Source organism: Primulina eburnea, chromosome 8, assembly GCF_022965805.1.
Source record: "Primulina eburnea isolate SZY01 chromosome 8, ASM2296580v1, whole genome shotgun sequence".
Classification (NCBI taxonomy): Eukaryota; Viridiplantae; Streptophyta; class Magnoliopsida; order Lamiales; family Gesneriaceae; genus Primulina; species Primulina eburnea.
Genome location: NC_133108.1, coordinates 11,062,492 through 11,077,658, shown reverse-complemented (window position 1 = coordinate 11,077,658; position 15,167 = coordinate 11,062,492). Strand labels below are relative to the sequence as shown.

At 37.7% G+C, this 15,167-nt stretch overlaps 1 protein-coding gene across 1 annotated transcript; it reads left to right on the top strand.

Moving 5' to 3' along the window:
* The first annotated feature begins 954 nt into the window (after positions 1 to 954).
* On the top strand, positions 955 to 6,681 carry LOC140838877 (uncharacterized). Its single transcript, XM_073205488.1, has 12 exons — positions 955 to 1,230; positions 2,403 to 2,483; positions 3,300 to 3,388; positions 3,586 to 3,632; positions 3,734 to 3,814; positions 3,906 to 4,068; positions 4,164 to 4,413; positions 4,496 to 4,561; positions 5,580 to 5,693; positions 6,094 to 6,160; positions 6,241 to 6,278; positions 6,412 to 6,681. The coding sequence occupies exons 1-12, from the start codon at positions 1,037 to 1,039 to the stop codon at positions 6,479 to 6,481; spliced, it is 1,260 nt and encodes a 419-aa protein (XP_073061589.1). The 5' UTR covers positions 955 to 1,036; the 3' UTR covers positions 6,482 to 6,681.
* Positions 6,682 to 15,167: the final 8,486 nt, after the last annotated feature.

Sequence of the window (15,167 nt, the reverse complement as noted above, 5' to 3'; positions counted from 1 at the left end):
TGGAAATATTATCTGAACCTTCAAAAAGTCTCCTGATTCGATAAAATTTATGTACCGGGTAAAAATAAAATAATGCGGGTAAAAATATCCAATAAAGTTCATTTTTTAAAAATACACTTAAAAACACCTTAAATTAATTATTAAAAATTAATCATGTAATAAAATAATTTTCCTGATAATTCTTCGGTCTCCGCTCCTCGTTCGAGTGCGAAATGCATCTAGAAACCCTAATGCATGAACTTTTAAAAATTTCATGAGATAATTTCTATTATGCAATAATTATGCATAAAATACACAAAATAATTAAACACATAATTTAAATAAAAATCATAGATTGCATGCATTCAAGTTACGTGAATTTAAATTCCTGGACCTTACAATCCGGGTCGAGGTTGACCCAGATTCATCAAAACACGACCTAAATCCCAAAATGCTAGGTTTTGCTCAATTTTTGACAATCTAGGAGTCGAATTTTAGAACATGAGTGAATTTCAAAATATAAATTTAATGTAATAAGATCAATAAATTGAAAATTTTGATGTTGTACTAATACATGGTCTCTCAATGTTTTCTCTTCGAACTTAATTTGGAAAATTTTCTCTTCATTCCTCTAGCTGTAAATAGTTCAAATTGGGGGTCTTTCACATTCGACTCGGAAATGGAGCTTCGTGGTAATAAAGAACAACCACAATGATGTTTTTTTCTGGAATGTGATTGATTACAAGAATGAAAAAAAACCAAGAAGGCTGAAGAACGACCCAAGAAACCTACCGGTTGGTTCATGTAATTTTTGTACTGTTTTGAAAAAATTATGTGTTAATTTTTTTTTATTAAATTATATTTTAATTATCTCATTATTATATTGTTATCAATAAACTGAATTTTAACCTTTATATACAAATTAGTAAAGTACACGTGCTCCCATTCAAATCTTTTGAATTAATATGTATGAGACTCCCGGTTTCCTATTTTCCCCGAAAAGAACTATTTAGGTTAGTGTTTATCGGAGTGTTCTACAGTGTAGTTGCCAAATCCAATGGCAAAACCCGCCCGAGGCCGCCCCCGCTCTTCGTCCCGCTCAAGGTCAGGCTCTTCCTCCCGCTCGCGCTCTTACTCCGGCTCAGACTCACGCTCCAGTTCGAGGTCGCGCTCTAAATCTTTCTCGTCATCTTCCTCTCGTTCCCGCAGCGGCAGTTCTCGTAGCCGTAGCCCTGTTCCTCCCCGGAAGAGGTGAATTTCTTCTCCTACAGTACGAAATCCTAGTTTTTTTCTGTCTTTTACCTGAATATACAAAAATTGAGCTTGGTAGATGATGAGACCTTGCCATAAAGTAATGGGTATTTTGGAATGCTTGAATTTTCATATTCGAGTAGTGGGTTCGAGGAGTATACAAGCTTATCTTGGGGATGTGCTTGGGTCCAGTTTTTCGATTTTTTCGAAGCAGCATAGTTCAAGGGATTGTTTTCACCTCCCAGTGTTCTAATTCTAAATGACGGTCGTTGCGGCCGTCTAGGCGGTGCCTAGGCGGCACGACCGCACCGCCTATGCATGAGGAAGGTGTCGAGACGGGTCGGGACGGCGAATAGGCGGTCGAGGCTGGTGAGGCGGCAAGCAACCTGGCGAGGTAGTAGTCAACAATTTTAAAAACCTAGTCAACAATTTTTAAAACTTAGTCAACAATTTTAAAAACCAAGTCAAAGTCAACTAATTTTAAATATTAGGCCTATTTAAAGGTCTTACTTGGAGAATGGTGCCTCGGGAGCGGATGAGGTGCTACATCCAAGGTGGAGTGTAAGGAACATCCCCATTAGAGAACTTAATGAAGATTTAGAAACATCGGAGGAGGAGAATGAAGAAAATGTTGATTGAGTCCGACGATGAGAGGATCGTGGATGTAGTAGACGGTGTATATGTAGATGATTTGGAAGATTAGTTATGTTTAGTCTACTACTTGTTCTAATGATGGATAATTGATTGAAACTTTGAAAATTTAAACTTAGATTTTTGGTAAAAAAAAAAATATATTTCTTCGTTAGCATAATAACATTAATATAATGATGAATCTTTATTGATTGCACATTATCTAGATGATATAATATTTTGTGCTTAAACATTATTTAATTGCACATTTTACATAAAAATGATAATATTGCATGATTATCTATAAAAAATTACTTAAAAAATCCAACCGCCTAGGCGGCCGAGGCGGTAGGCGGTCACCGCCTCCCGCCATTTACAACCTTGTCACCACCCAAACTCATATTGGACATATGAAAGCTTACCATGCTAGAGTATTGGCTCCATATTTTCACATGTTTATCTACTGAGATATATGGTCGAATTGTGCAATTCAGCACACATGACATTTTACTCTCTTTTCCTTCCAATTTGGTTTTGCTTAGCCCTGCTGAAGGAGCTAAACGAGGTCGCTCACCACCGCCGCCACCACCATTGCATGCTAAGAAAGCTTCCCCACCTCCAAGGTACATTTTTTGTTCATATCAATTAAGTTGAAGTTAAGTTGTCATTTTCTTGTCTGTTTTGCTGTAACATTGCACGTCACCTACATGTTCCTTTTCTATGTAGTCAAGACAACCAAGTCACATCTTACAAAAAAATTGAACTTGCTTTTTTTTCCATCCTTGTGCAAGTTCTCAGTGCATTTTAACCTAAATTTCCTTTTAAAAGGCTCTTTGTATTTGAAGACTTTTGAAGGTTATAAGGTTGGGGATATTTTACCGAAAATATTACTGTTGAAAATTTCATTGAAAGTTAGATATTTCAAATCACTATCAGCATTATGAATTCTTATTTCTGTTCAAGTTTCAAAATTCAAGTTTTGACTTGAAAGGTTCAGTTAGATTTTGAAATTGGCAGAGTGTTTTTCACGTTTCCATGTGTAAGAATGGACATTTGTTGTATGGTGAGAAAGGATCAAAATTCAAAATCATTCAGTGAGTTGGATTTTCTTTTCCATTTAGACTTCTAAATTATTTCATCTCGGCATAAAACTTTGATACCTTATGGGGACTTGGCTTCTGTTTTTTCATTTTCATGGTTAGCTCATATGATAACTTTGTTGCTTTGTGTTTGTTGTTTTGCATTTGTCATACCTTTTTTTTTTACCTTCATTAGTTTGAGCATCTAAAGAATTTAGTGAAGTTTGCTTGCTACGTTTCTGTAGTTGTTCTTTGCTTCTTTTTTTTTTCTAAAAAAAAATTCTGATAGCATTTTGACGTTTATGCTTGTTATATGTGTAGTGTTTTTCATGCTAAATTCTTTACGACCTGCTTTTGTAGGAAAGCTTCTCCAATTCCAGAATCTCTTGTTCTACATGTTGACCAACTTAGTAGGAATGTGAATGAAAGCCATTTGAAAGAAATATTTGGTACATTGTTATTGTGCTATCTCTACTTATAGAAGATGAATATTTGATCGTCTTCCATTTCTTATGGCATACACGAACTGTTATGAATGGCAAATTTTCCAGCTAGTGACAATCAAAACCAATCTATTTATGCTCGTAGTTTGTTTCAAATGTTTTGAGGCTGGAGTTTTTTTAGTATGTCTTGGTATATTTTCTAGGTAACTTTGGCGAAGTTGTGAATGTGCGACTGGCAATCGATCATGTTGTAAGTTGTTGAACCCCCTCCCTTCCAAGGCTCCTATTCTCTTTCAAATGATCCCCCAGAAACCTTTAATGCTTGTTGTTTTTTAATGTTTTAAATTCCAGGTTAACCTTCCAAAAGGATTTGCATACGTTGAGTTCAAGATTCGGGCAGACGCCGAAAAAGCTCAACTACACATGGATGGTGTATGATTCTGTTTAGGTTTTTTAATCGATTGGATGATTATTGTCATTGCTTGGAACTTGTTATATGATATGCTACACTTGTATTTTTTAGGCCCAAATTGATGGAAAAGTTGTTCGAGCCAAATTTACATTACCTGAACGAAAGAAGCCATCCTCACCCCCTAAGGCTGCTGCTATCACACCGAGGAGAGATGCTCCAAAACCTGATACTGCTGCAGATGCTGACAAAGATGGACCAAAGAGGCAGAGAGAATGTATACTCTTCTTTTATTGTGCTTGTTAGCCTGCCATACCTGTTTTTGATATTTATGCATGTTTGTTTTAGCAAAATCTTACTGGTTTTTTTCAGCATCTCCCCGCCGAAAATTACTTTCTCCCCCTCGAAGAAGATCTCCTGTGGCACGAAGAGGTTCTCCCAGAAGGGAGCCAAATTCTCCTCCCCTTCCTCCTCCCCGTCGACGGCCTGAATCTCCAGTTCGTCGTCGAGCTGATTCTCCTTATAGAAGAGGTGACTCACCGCCTCCGAGGAGAAGGCCTACATCCCCTGTTAGAGGCCGTTCACCCAATTCACCACCGAGGCGTCTTAGATCTCCTCCTAGGTACTGTTTTCAAAATTTTATCTTTTTGTTGCCTGGAATATTTTTCTCAATGGCAGTTGCTGAATTGTATTACTCTTTATAGAGGTTCTCCGCGACGGCCGCGTGGTAGTCCTGTTCGACGTCGTTCTCCACTTCCTCCTAGGCGTCGGTATGTTGACTGATGGTCTTAGCGCCATCCTTTGCATATTTGTCAATACACACACCACATTTTTTGGATGGTATCATGTATTCAGAAATTTTGTTGAACAATACTACAGTAGTACAGTTATTACTGACTTTTTAGCTACCCAAAGAAGCATACTTGGGGGTGAGCAAAAGTTCAGTAATTTTGTTTACTAGTTCATTAAATTGGTTTGGTTATTTTCATAAATAGGTAATCGAGGTAAAAAAATCTGTTTATTCAGATAGCTTGATTTGGTTTCGGTTAATTTTTCGAAGCTGTATTGGCTAAACAAAACAAATAAACTTAACTCTGGGTGTCTCTTTCATGGATAGCCAAATTTACTCCAGTTGGGAGAGCTTGTGGACGTGTCCTAAACAATTGAAGATGAGTTTAGGCACTCATTTAGTTCCAGGACATCCAGAATTACTTCAACTGCATCATGTTGTTGGTTTGCATCGGATAAAATAAAAAATAAAAGCTCTGTAATTTCTTTTAAACTTGCTCTGTCAGATTATGGAAGAGGATGTACGTGGACTTCAAATATCTTCCTTCTATTCAATTCATAAAGCTTGTGAATTACTAAAATAATTCCAATTAGAGCACAAGTGGACAATACTTACCTTGCGGCTCGACTTATAGATAATTCTTCAAAATTTGCTTTATCGTGCACTTCCGTTGATTATTCCTTGAAATTTATTTCCCATTTTCGCAGTCACCTCTACTATTTATGCCAGTTTAACCTTGAGATGAAGGATTTGACCTTTAATGCTAAATTATGCAAACTTGTGTAATTTGTCAAAGATCCATTATATATGCTATGTGCTGTCTATTCATGTTTTTTGTTAATATTACTTCAATTAAATGACTCAATTTCAAGAATTTTTCATGGGGTCTTGCAAAGACAGAAAAAAGGAATCATTGCCATTTTACCTAATCGTGGGAATCCCTTCATGCTGCACAACATTGTATTGATTGTTCTTCACTATTGATTTTATGTTTGTAGGTCTCCAAGGCATGCTCGAAGTCCTCCTAGAAGGTCTCCAGTTGGCCGCCGACGTAGTCGTTCACCTGTAAGGAAGCCAGCTCGGTCACGATCAAGATCCACGTCTCCTAGAAGGTTATAGACAATTTTTTTCTCATTCCGTAATTTCACAGCATATATGTTACTTAGAGTTATGGTGTTTGTCTTTATTTTTTTTTGTATTGTTTGCTGTGCTTGAAGAAAATTCATTCTGATTGTTAAAGAGCAAAGGGCAATTATTTTAGAAAACAATAATCTGCAGGATCACTTTCTAAGACTAGGAGCAACTAAATTGGCATTACTGGTTAAATATTTCTGATTGTTAAAGAGCGAAGGGCAATTATTTTAGGAGACAATGATCTGCAGGATCACTTTCTAAGACTAGGAGCAACTAATGGCATTAGTGGTTAATTATTTCGTCATTCACTTCTTTCATCTGTATGATATGATTTGTATTACACGTCACTGTGTGGTGATCGCTATTGCATATGAACAGAGGTCGTGGACCACCAGCCAGACGCCGTCGATCGACGTCATATTCTTCATCGCCTAGCCCACGCAGGGTTTGTAACTTTTCCTTTTTATTTCCCATTATTTTTCTGTTTGGTCTCTATTGAAGCTCCATTTTGTTTATTTGTGTTAGGTGCCACGAAGGGTTTCAAGGAGCCGCAGCCCTAAAAAGTAAAGTTTTCGCTTTATCAACCGTCATAATTTTACTCGACCTTGATGATCTTTATTCAGTTGCATCTATAAAACATTTGATGCGTGTTTCGACATTTGTCAGACTCAGTTTGGTGTTATTTCATTATTTCAGTGCAATAAGAGGAAGAAGTGGCAGTAGCAGCAGCACCAGCGGTTCTCCACCACTTCCTCGTAAGCCTTAAAATCCTGAAGAGGGAATGTGAGCAACGAATCGGAGTGTGATTTCTGGGCAGTTGATGTTTTACTCTTTGAGATTGAGATCCTATCATAACTCTGGTCTAAGAAAATCCTTTAGTTTCTTTCTTTATGTAACTCTTCATGTACTCTTCTCATTTAATAGAAGCTTGCCAGATGCCCTTCTGGTTTTTATTTATTCGATTCACGGCGGCTCAAGAGCTGCCTTTCATGTGCCAGATGTTGATCGTATGATACTGATAAAATTTAACAATTTTTTTCACACACTCATATTGAATGTTGCGGTAGTTCTTAAAACCTAATTATAACTTAAAATAACGAGGGCTTGGGCCATTTTTCCTTCAACGAAATTGAATCTAAAATGGATAGTTGTCTGCTATCGTTTATTCCCTTTTGAGAAACTTCAAATTATTGTATATCTTCATTAAATTTTCTGAACTCGAGGATGAATCAAGACTAAGAGTTCTTGTGTCATCCCAAATGGTATGGAATCAGTTTGATTGAGGAAATCAAAACACCATACAATTATTTCTATGGTTCGTCGCCGGTTCGTTTTTTTTCTTCATCATATATTATATATTCTAGTTGAAAGTTGAAACCGGACCGGACCGTTGGTTATATGGAGAACCGGTGAACTAGATGTGATTCTGGTCCAAGTCATTTAATTAATCGGATAGTCATTGATCCATAAAATATCGAAAAAAACCTGTGGATTTTGTTTAAACCAATTCAATTACAAAAAACCGGTTGAGTTATTTTCTATTAATTTTGTTGTGAAATATTAAAAGAAACTATTATTATCAATATCATTAATTATCACAAAACTCCATTTTTTTTTTAAAACGAAGGAGTTTAAAGCCTTGATTGTTCATAAATTAATAGAAAACAAGTGCGTACAAGAGTGAAAGCAGTAGAAAAAGAAATTATATTTAACATTAATATGTTTGGTCATCCCACGAAGAACTGGATTTTTTTTTAAAATTTTAATTGCCGAAACATTATCACAATATATTGTTGTTGCTCCTTTCTACTGGTATTGAAGCATTTCAAGTTATCTTCTTAATCAAATTGCTGGACTTGAACATGTTGCTGCCGCAAATTCCGACTCTGTTGTTGGGACATCGTATTCTCGCACCCAAGACGCAGCGGAAGTTTAAAAATATTTTTGTTTGGGCGTCGTGTGTTTAAAACATGCATAGGGCGTTTAGAATTATACCTTTGCGTTCTTAACACTTGGACTCCAAACTATTCCGGTGTTTAAGCGGAGATAGCCCTTCTTGTAAATCCCTACGAACGGCTCTTCAAATATTATCGCCTAATTAGGTCCACGATCAGAAACTTTGTTCCTCGCTAGGATTGCACTAGAAATCACAAACGATTTGTGCGTTGAGACTGAGTACTCCGAATTTCCAAAATCTGGAGACGATTCGGCGCGGAGGTGCGGCGTGGAAGCAAGAAAGGGTGGCCCAAATTAGTTTTCCCCAAAACCTTATGTTGGCCGAGAATTGCAAGGATGGTGGAGAGAAATTTTCAAGTTAGAATCTTAATTGATTCTTAATCTTTAATTATGGATTCTTAATCCATATATATGCAAATCTAATTTGATCATCCTTGCAAAATTTTCTTCCAACCTTTTGTGGCCGTGACTTGCAAAGAAAGAATGGAGAGAATTTCTTTTGTTTAGTTTTCAAAAATTCATCCCTCAACAATGAGCCCTAATTGTGTATTTATAGAGTGAGACTCCTAATCTAATTAGGAATCCCTTTCCCACAAGGACTCTATTAATTTCATTATATTTAAACTCTCATATAATTAATATATAATATATTTATTAACCTTTAATAATACATGATATAATAATATTATATACACATATTTTATATCACCATATAAAATATATACATGTATATTAATTAAATTAAATAACCATTATTTAATTAATAAATTAACTCATTGGTTAATTTAATTCTAGACTCCTCTAGAATATTTATGAGAATTTTTGTGCATGTTAGTAGTCACCACTACTAGCACAATCATTTAATTAGTAAATTCCAAATTCACTAAAAAAATGATTCCGAACTCATTATAACCCCGATCGACGATCCGAGAGCGCCGATGTACCAAAGATACAAATCTGTTCATATAATGAAAATTGAAAATTTCGAAGATCAAAATTTTCATTTACCAAATTTAGAAAACTTACCATATATGGCAGTTACCATATTTGGAAGCTGCCAGTTTTAGTGAACTCCTTCACAAAATAGGCAGTTCCACTCTCCTTCCTTATTTAGCAATCATGCTAACTTCCACTTCTTCCAACCTATGGAATCGGCTCATAAACTCCTTTATAAGCTTCCTGTTTGATCTCCATCAAACTATAGTCGCCAAATTCCAACTCCTTGAAATTTGACTATCTCAACGGGAACACAGAATCCGATACTTGTGTGACCCTCAATGGTTCAGGGATACAGCTAGCCGTGAGTTCACATCTCCATGTGATTCAGAATAACTTTTATTCTTATTCGGGTTTACCCTAGTTAACCCCATTCTTTTCATCAACACCTTGATCAAGAATGTCAGAACTCATTTCTGATTGCACCCATCGGATCATGGTAAGAGCGTCTAGTAGCATCGCCCCATGATCCCCTAGGTATCACTGATAGTGCCTGCAAGAACCTTTAGTCATGGTTAGCGTACAGTACGGTCCCTTCAACACATATATCCCGATCGAATCTGCAACCATTGGTACATCGAGAGTTGCATATGAATTCGATAACGATGCGATTTATCTTTGAGTATTAATAGTGGCATGGTATGTGCAACTAGGAAAACACCTTTCCCTAAAGCACATTTCTTGCTCTGGCCAGAGACTCCTTGCACTATTAACTCATCAGATCACATAGGATATCTTCCCCCGTAGGCGAACAGTGAATCCCCGACTACAATGCATTTGCTCCTACGTATTTCGAAACTACACCCAACCTCGCCACCTGATGACCCTCGATGGAGTCGGTAAACGGATCAAAGTGCATGCTAGTACGTATAGCCACTACATTGTCTCGGGTCAAAGGACTACTAGTGTACAACCATAACTTCGGACTATTCCATTCGATAAGTGAGAACCACTTGGACAGTCCGAGGGAGGGTTGTTCAGTGCATCATCATATGATCACCCATCTGTGTGAATGGACATCTCCATGCCCTTACCAATGAAACATGGTGTTTACTCCACAGATGCTAATCTCGAGCTCGAGCGACCTTTATCCTTGTTTTAGGCGGCTGAATCGACTAGGAACCTGTTTAGAATATACGGTACACTTCCTAATGAGTTTCATGATCTTACGTTGAGTCGCAGACCTCATGGTACCTATTGTATATTCAAGGACTTTATCTATGCAGCTTGCATGGGTATACAAATAAAGTATAATTCCATAATCGAATAAAATCGTAAAATAATATTAAAATAAAGATTGTTTTACATTAGAGTCAATAAAGCCCAAGCCATAAGTTGGCTTGCCGGGCACCTACTCTAACAATCTCCCACTTGCCCTATAGCCAACTACCCATAGATCTTAGACTCATTGCTTCGCGATGCTACTCAAACAATGGTCCTGGCAGGGGCTTCGTTAGTGGATCAGAAACGTTATCTGCGGAGGATACTCTCTCTACCGATATGTCTCCTCTTCCCACAATCTCCCGGATTATGTGGAACTTTCTCAGTATATGTTTGGATCACTGATGAGACCTCGGTTCCTTCGCTTGCGCTACGGAACTGGTGTTGTCACAGTAGACCGGGACTGGATCAACTGTTTGAGGAATGACACCCAATTCCTCATCCAAACACCCTCCTTTGCCACATCCGATGTAGCTATGTATTCGGCCTCAGTGGTTGAATCCGCTGTGGTGTCTCGCTTGGAACTCTTCCGAGAGACAGCACCACCATTGAGCTTGAACATAAATCCAGAGGTCAATTTCGAATCATCCAAATCTGATTGGAAGCTAGAATCAGTGTAGCCTTCCAATTTTAGTTCTCCACTCCCGTATGCAAAGAACAAATTCTTAGTTCTTCTCAATTACTTAAGAATAGACCGAGATTTGACTTATATCGGCTTGCAATACTCAGTGCATATGCCACATCAGGTCGAGTAGATATCATACCATACATAATACTGCCTATGGCAGACGCATATGGAATGCGGCTCATGGTTTCTATCTCTTCATTAGTCTTAGGGCACATAGACTTTGATAGATTCACACCATGAGTCATTGGGAGATATCCTCTCATGGACTCCTCCATAGAGAATCTCCTCAGTATGGTATCGATATATGTGGATTGGGTGAGCCCTAGCATTCTCTTTGATCTATCCCTATAAATCTGTATTCCTAATACATATGATGCTTCACCCATATCCTTCATGGAGAACTTACCAACTAACCATACTTTAGTTGACTGCAACATCCCTACATCGTTATCATTGAGTAGTATGTCATCAACATAAAGCACTAGGAATGTCACTACACTCCCACTAACTTTCTTGTATACACAAGGTTCCTCGGGATTTTCGACAAAATCAAACTCTTTGATAGTGTTGTCAAATCAGAGGGTCCCAGCTCTTCGATGCCTGTTTGAGTCCATAAATGGATCTCTGAAGTTTGCATACATTATGCTCACTTCCTTCTTGATGTGAATCCTTCAGGTTGAGACATGTAAATCTCTTCCTTAATATCCCCATTAAGGAACGCTGTTTTCACATCCATCTGTCATATTTCATAGTCATACTATGCTGTTATGGCTAACAGTATCCTAATGGACTTGAACATCGCGATTGGAGAAAAGGTTTCCTCATAGTCAACACATTGTCTTTGAGTATATCTTTTTGCTACCAATCTAGCTTTGAAGGTCACCACCTTCTCATCCGTTCCAAGTTTCCTGTTGTAAATCCATTTGCATCCTATGGGAACAATTCCCTCAGGTGGATCTACTAAGGATCATACTTGGTTTGATTACATGGAGTCCATCTCGGACTGCATGGCTTCAAGCCATCTAGATGAATCGGCATCAGACAATGCTTCCTTGAAATTTCTTGGATCACATCCAAGAATGAGCTCACCTTTGCCCTCTTCAAGAAGCAGGCTAAACCTTTTAGGCGGCCTTGAGATCCTTTCGGATCTTCTAAGAGCTTATGTTTCTTTTATTGGCTGTTGGGGTGTGGGTTCTGCTACTTGTGTCACGGGTGATTCTCGAATCTGATCGAGTTCTATCATCATGCCTTTTCTATCTAATAGAAACTCCTTCTCTAAGAAGGTGGCATTCCTTGAAACAAACCACTTTGTTTCACTAGGATAAATAGAAGTAATATCCAACAGAGTTCTTTGGATATTCCACAAAGTAGTACAAATTGGCTCTACTATCCAATTTGTCTCCCACTGCCTGCTTCACGTAAGCAGAGCATCCCCATATTATTAGGAAAGAATATTTCCCATCCATATCTCATATGGAGTTTTATTCACTGCCTTTTTATGGACTTGATTCAACAACCTTGCCGCTGTTACAAGCGCATATCCCTTAAGGGATGGCGGCAACTCAGTGAATCCCATCATAGATCGGACCATGTCCATCAATGTCCGATTACGATGTTTTGACACACCACTCAACTGGGGTGTGGCAGGCGGAGTTCATTGTGAGAGAATCCTATTCTCGTTAAGGTAGTCTTGAAACTCAGTACTCAAGTATTCTCCACCTCGATCTAATCGTAGTGTTTTAATACTCTTTCCTAATTGTTTCTCTACTTCTGATCTGTATTCTTTGAACTTTTCAAAGGCTTCAGACTTGTATTTCATCAAATACACATACCCAAACCTCGAATGGTCATCAGTAAAGGTAACGAAGTAGGAATAGCCAAATCTTGTGCTAACACTTAGCGGGCCACACACATCTGTATGGATCAAATCCAATAGATCATGTGCACGTTCCACTTTCCCTAGGAAATGGGCCTTGGTCATTTTTTTCCTTTCAGACAGGACTCACATGTCTCTTAGAGAGTTTATGTCTGACGAGTCAAACATGTCCTCTCCCACTAGCTTGTGGATCCTTCTTTGGGAAATATGTCCTAGCCTAACGTGTCACAAATGTGCTTGGTTTAGACTATCTTGTTTTCTTTTGGTTGTTGTTGAAATCGTGTTTACTTGGACATTCACTTATCATTGCCAAAACATTTCTGGCCTAGATAATTTCTTATGTCTTTGCTTCAAGCAGTGAAATATAAATGTTCTAAATTATTAGACCATGTCAAATTCCAGGCCCACCACCTTCTCAATAGGCTCAATCATACTTACACCATGCTCATGGGCAAGAGCTCCATCTTGCATACGTGTGGTCATGAGCTCTTTGAAAGTAGTGTGCATCATTATGCGAGTTTCATGCACCATGCAACTCTTGCATGTGTTATTCGAATGTCAGCAGCATTCAATATTTCCTCAAACTGTCTCTACAGTTCATTTGACATAGGCGCGAGCATATAACACTTTACTTGCATACTATGGTCCTACCATCTTGCATGCTATGTCAGTTCAGCAAGACTGACATTAGTGTGTATGATATTCTCTCCGAATTTAGAACAATTTTCTCAGCCAATCTTGAAAATTAGTGTTCGGTTAGCTTGTTTTAATGATAGAAATGGATTACATGACGAAATCGTAAATATACTGATATGGAAACAAAATAAACGTTACCGACTATTTTAAAATATTTTGTAATACGTAAAATATGGACTTTTGTTTTTACGAATCGCCTCCCACTATTTTGACATTTTCACCACCCTCTGATGACAAACGGGAAATCCAATTTCCTTAGTGAGTACGCAAGGCCCAATTGCGAAATTATGATCCCGAATAATATCAGCCAATCATAACTTCCAAAAGGTAGAGCCCAATTGCAACTCCTTGCAACCCTTACGTAATTTTGCCTCACGTTTGAGGAGGGTCCAATAATATGATCCCTTTTCTCTTCACGTGTCGAGCCCGGCCCATCAATGTTGAACCTTAATGGACGATCGCCATGAGATCCCTCAATAATATGAGCCGAAGTCATGGGAGTTCCACGTAGTTCACATCAAATATGTCAGTGGAAGTCACAGCTTTCCGGCGTCCAGACCTCCCCAATAATATGAGCCAGACACTGACCGCGGGTAGCGTTCATCATGCAACCACCGTTGATGGAAGGCAAGGAATTATTAAACTTTCTTTTAATTATCCTTTTAATGGGCTTGATTTAAATTTTGGATCTCATCCAAAATGAGGGATTTTAATTTTAAAAATTTGTCTCATCATTAATTTTAAAAACTCGTGCCATGATTGTTTGTATGATTGCCGGATTCATGCAACTCTTGTCATTATATTAATAATAACGCACATACTGATTATTTATAATATATCACATACATCACAAATAATAATAAAGGATGATCGATAACCGAGAGCTAATTGATTCGTACGAGCCACATACGGATCCAAGTCCATAGCCTAGGGAAATGCAAGGATGCAAATGCAACTATTACATAAGCCTCCAAAATTTACATGTCTTCGATCTTCAAAACTCCTTTCGAGGATCTCGGGCCCACCGTCTTCAAATCTTGATCTCCCACTAAATCTAATATTTACATTAAATATCCATGGCACATTGGGATACAAATTTAGGGGGTGGGAACGGACCATAAACCAGGTCCACTTTTAATTATCAAATAATTAAAATTTACAACATGTAAAAACCTAACATACACCTAGCAAATTGGTCATGTCTCTCGATCATCCTTTTAAAATATAATATCATATATTATATAAATAAGATAATATCACATATTATCAATAAATCGTGTATCTCGTAAATTATCACTAACCGCCATAATTATCTAATTAAATAAACACTTTTATTTAATTTCAAATAATTAAATTTCTTGTAAAACTCCTTTTACCATAAATAATTAAAATCATATTTCAATTATTTATTTCGTAAGAAATCGATTTTATAAAAATTATTGTCGGGGTAAAATCGTACGTATTTTCATAAAATATCAAATTAACCCAAAATTTTACAAAATCAGAAAATCGCCCCGGACCCGAAACTGGGCTTCCCGTGGTACTGTTCACGCTGCCCGTGAACAGTACCGCTGCCCGTGAACAGTAATTTTCTGGCACTGTTCACGCTGCCCGCGGGCACTGTTCACCGTGAACAGTAATATTTTGAATTTTTTTTTTTAAAAAAACAGATTTTTCAAAAATAATTTTAGGGGCGTTTTTCATAAAAATTCTTATAAAAATTCTTACGCGGTTAGAAATAATAAACTCAACACAATTTAATTAAAACACACGATTGAGAATAACCTGGCTCTGATACCACTATTGGGACATCGTATTCTCGCACCCAAGACGCAGCGGAAGTTTAAAAATATTTTTGTTTGGGCGTCGTGTGTTTAAAACATGCATAGGGCGTTTAGAATTATACCTTTGCGTTCTTAACGCTTGGACTCCAAACTATTCCGGTGTTTAAGCGGAGATAGCCCTTCTTGTAAATCCCTACGAACGGCTCTTCAAATATTATCGCCTAATTAGGTCCACGATCAGAAACTTTGTTCCTCGCTAGGATTGCACTAGAAATCACAAACGATTTGTGCGTTG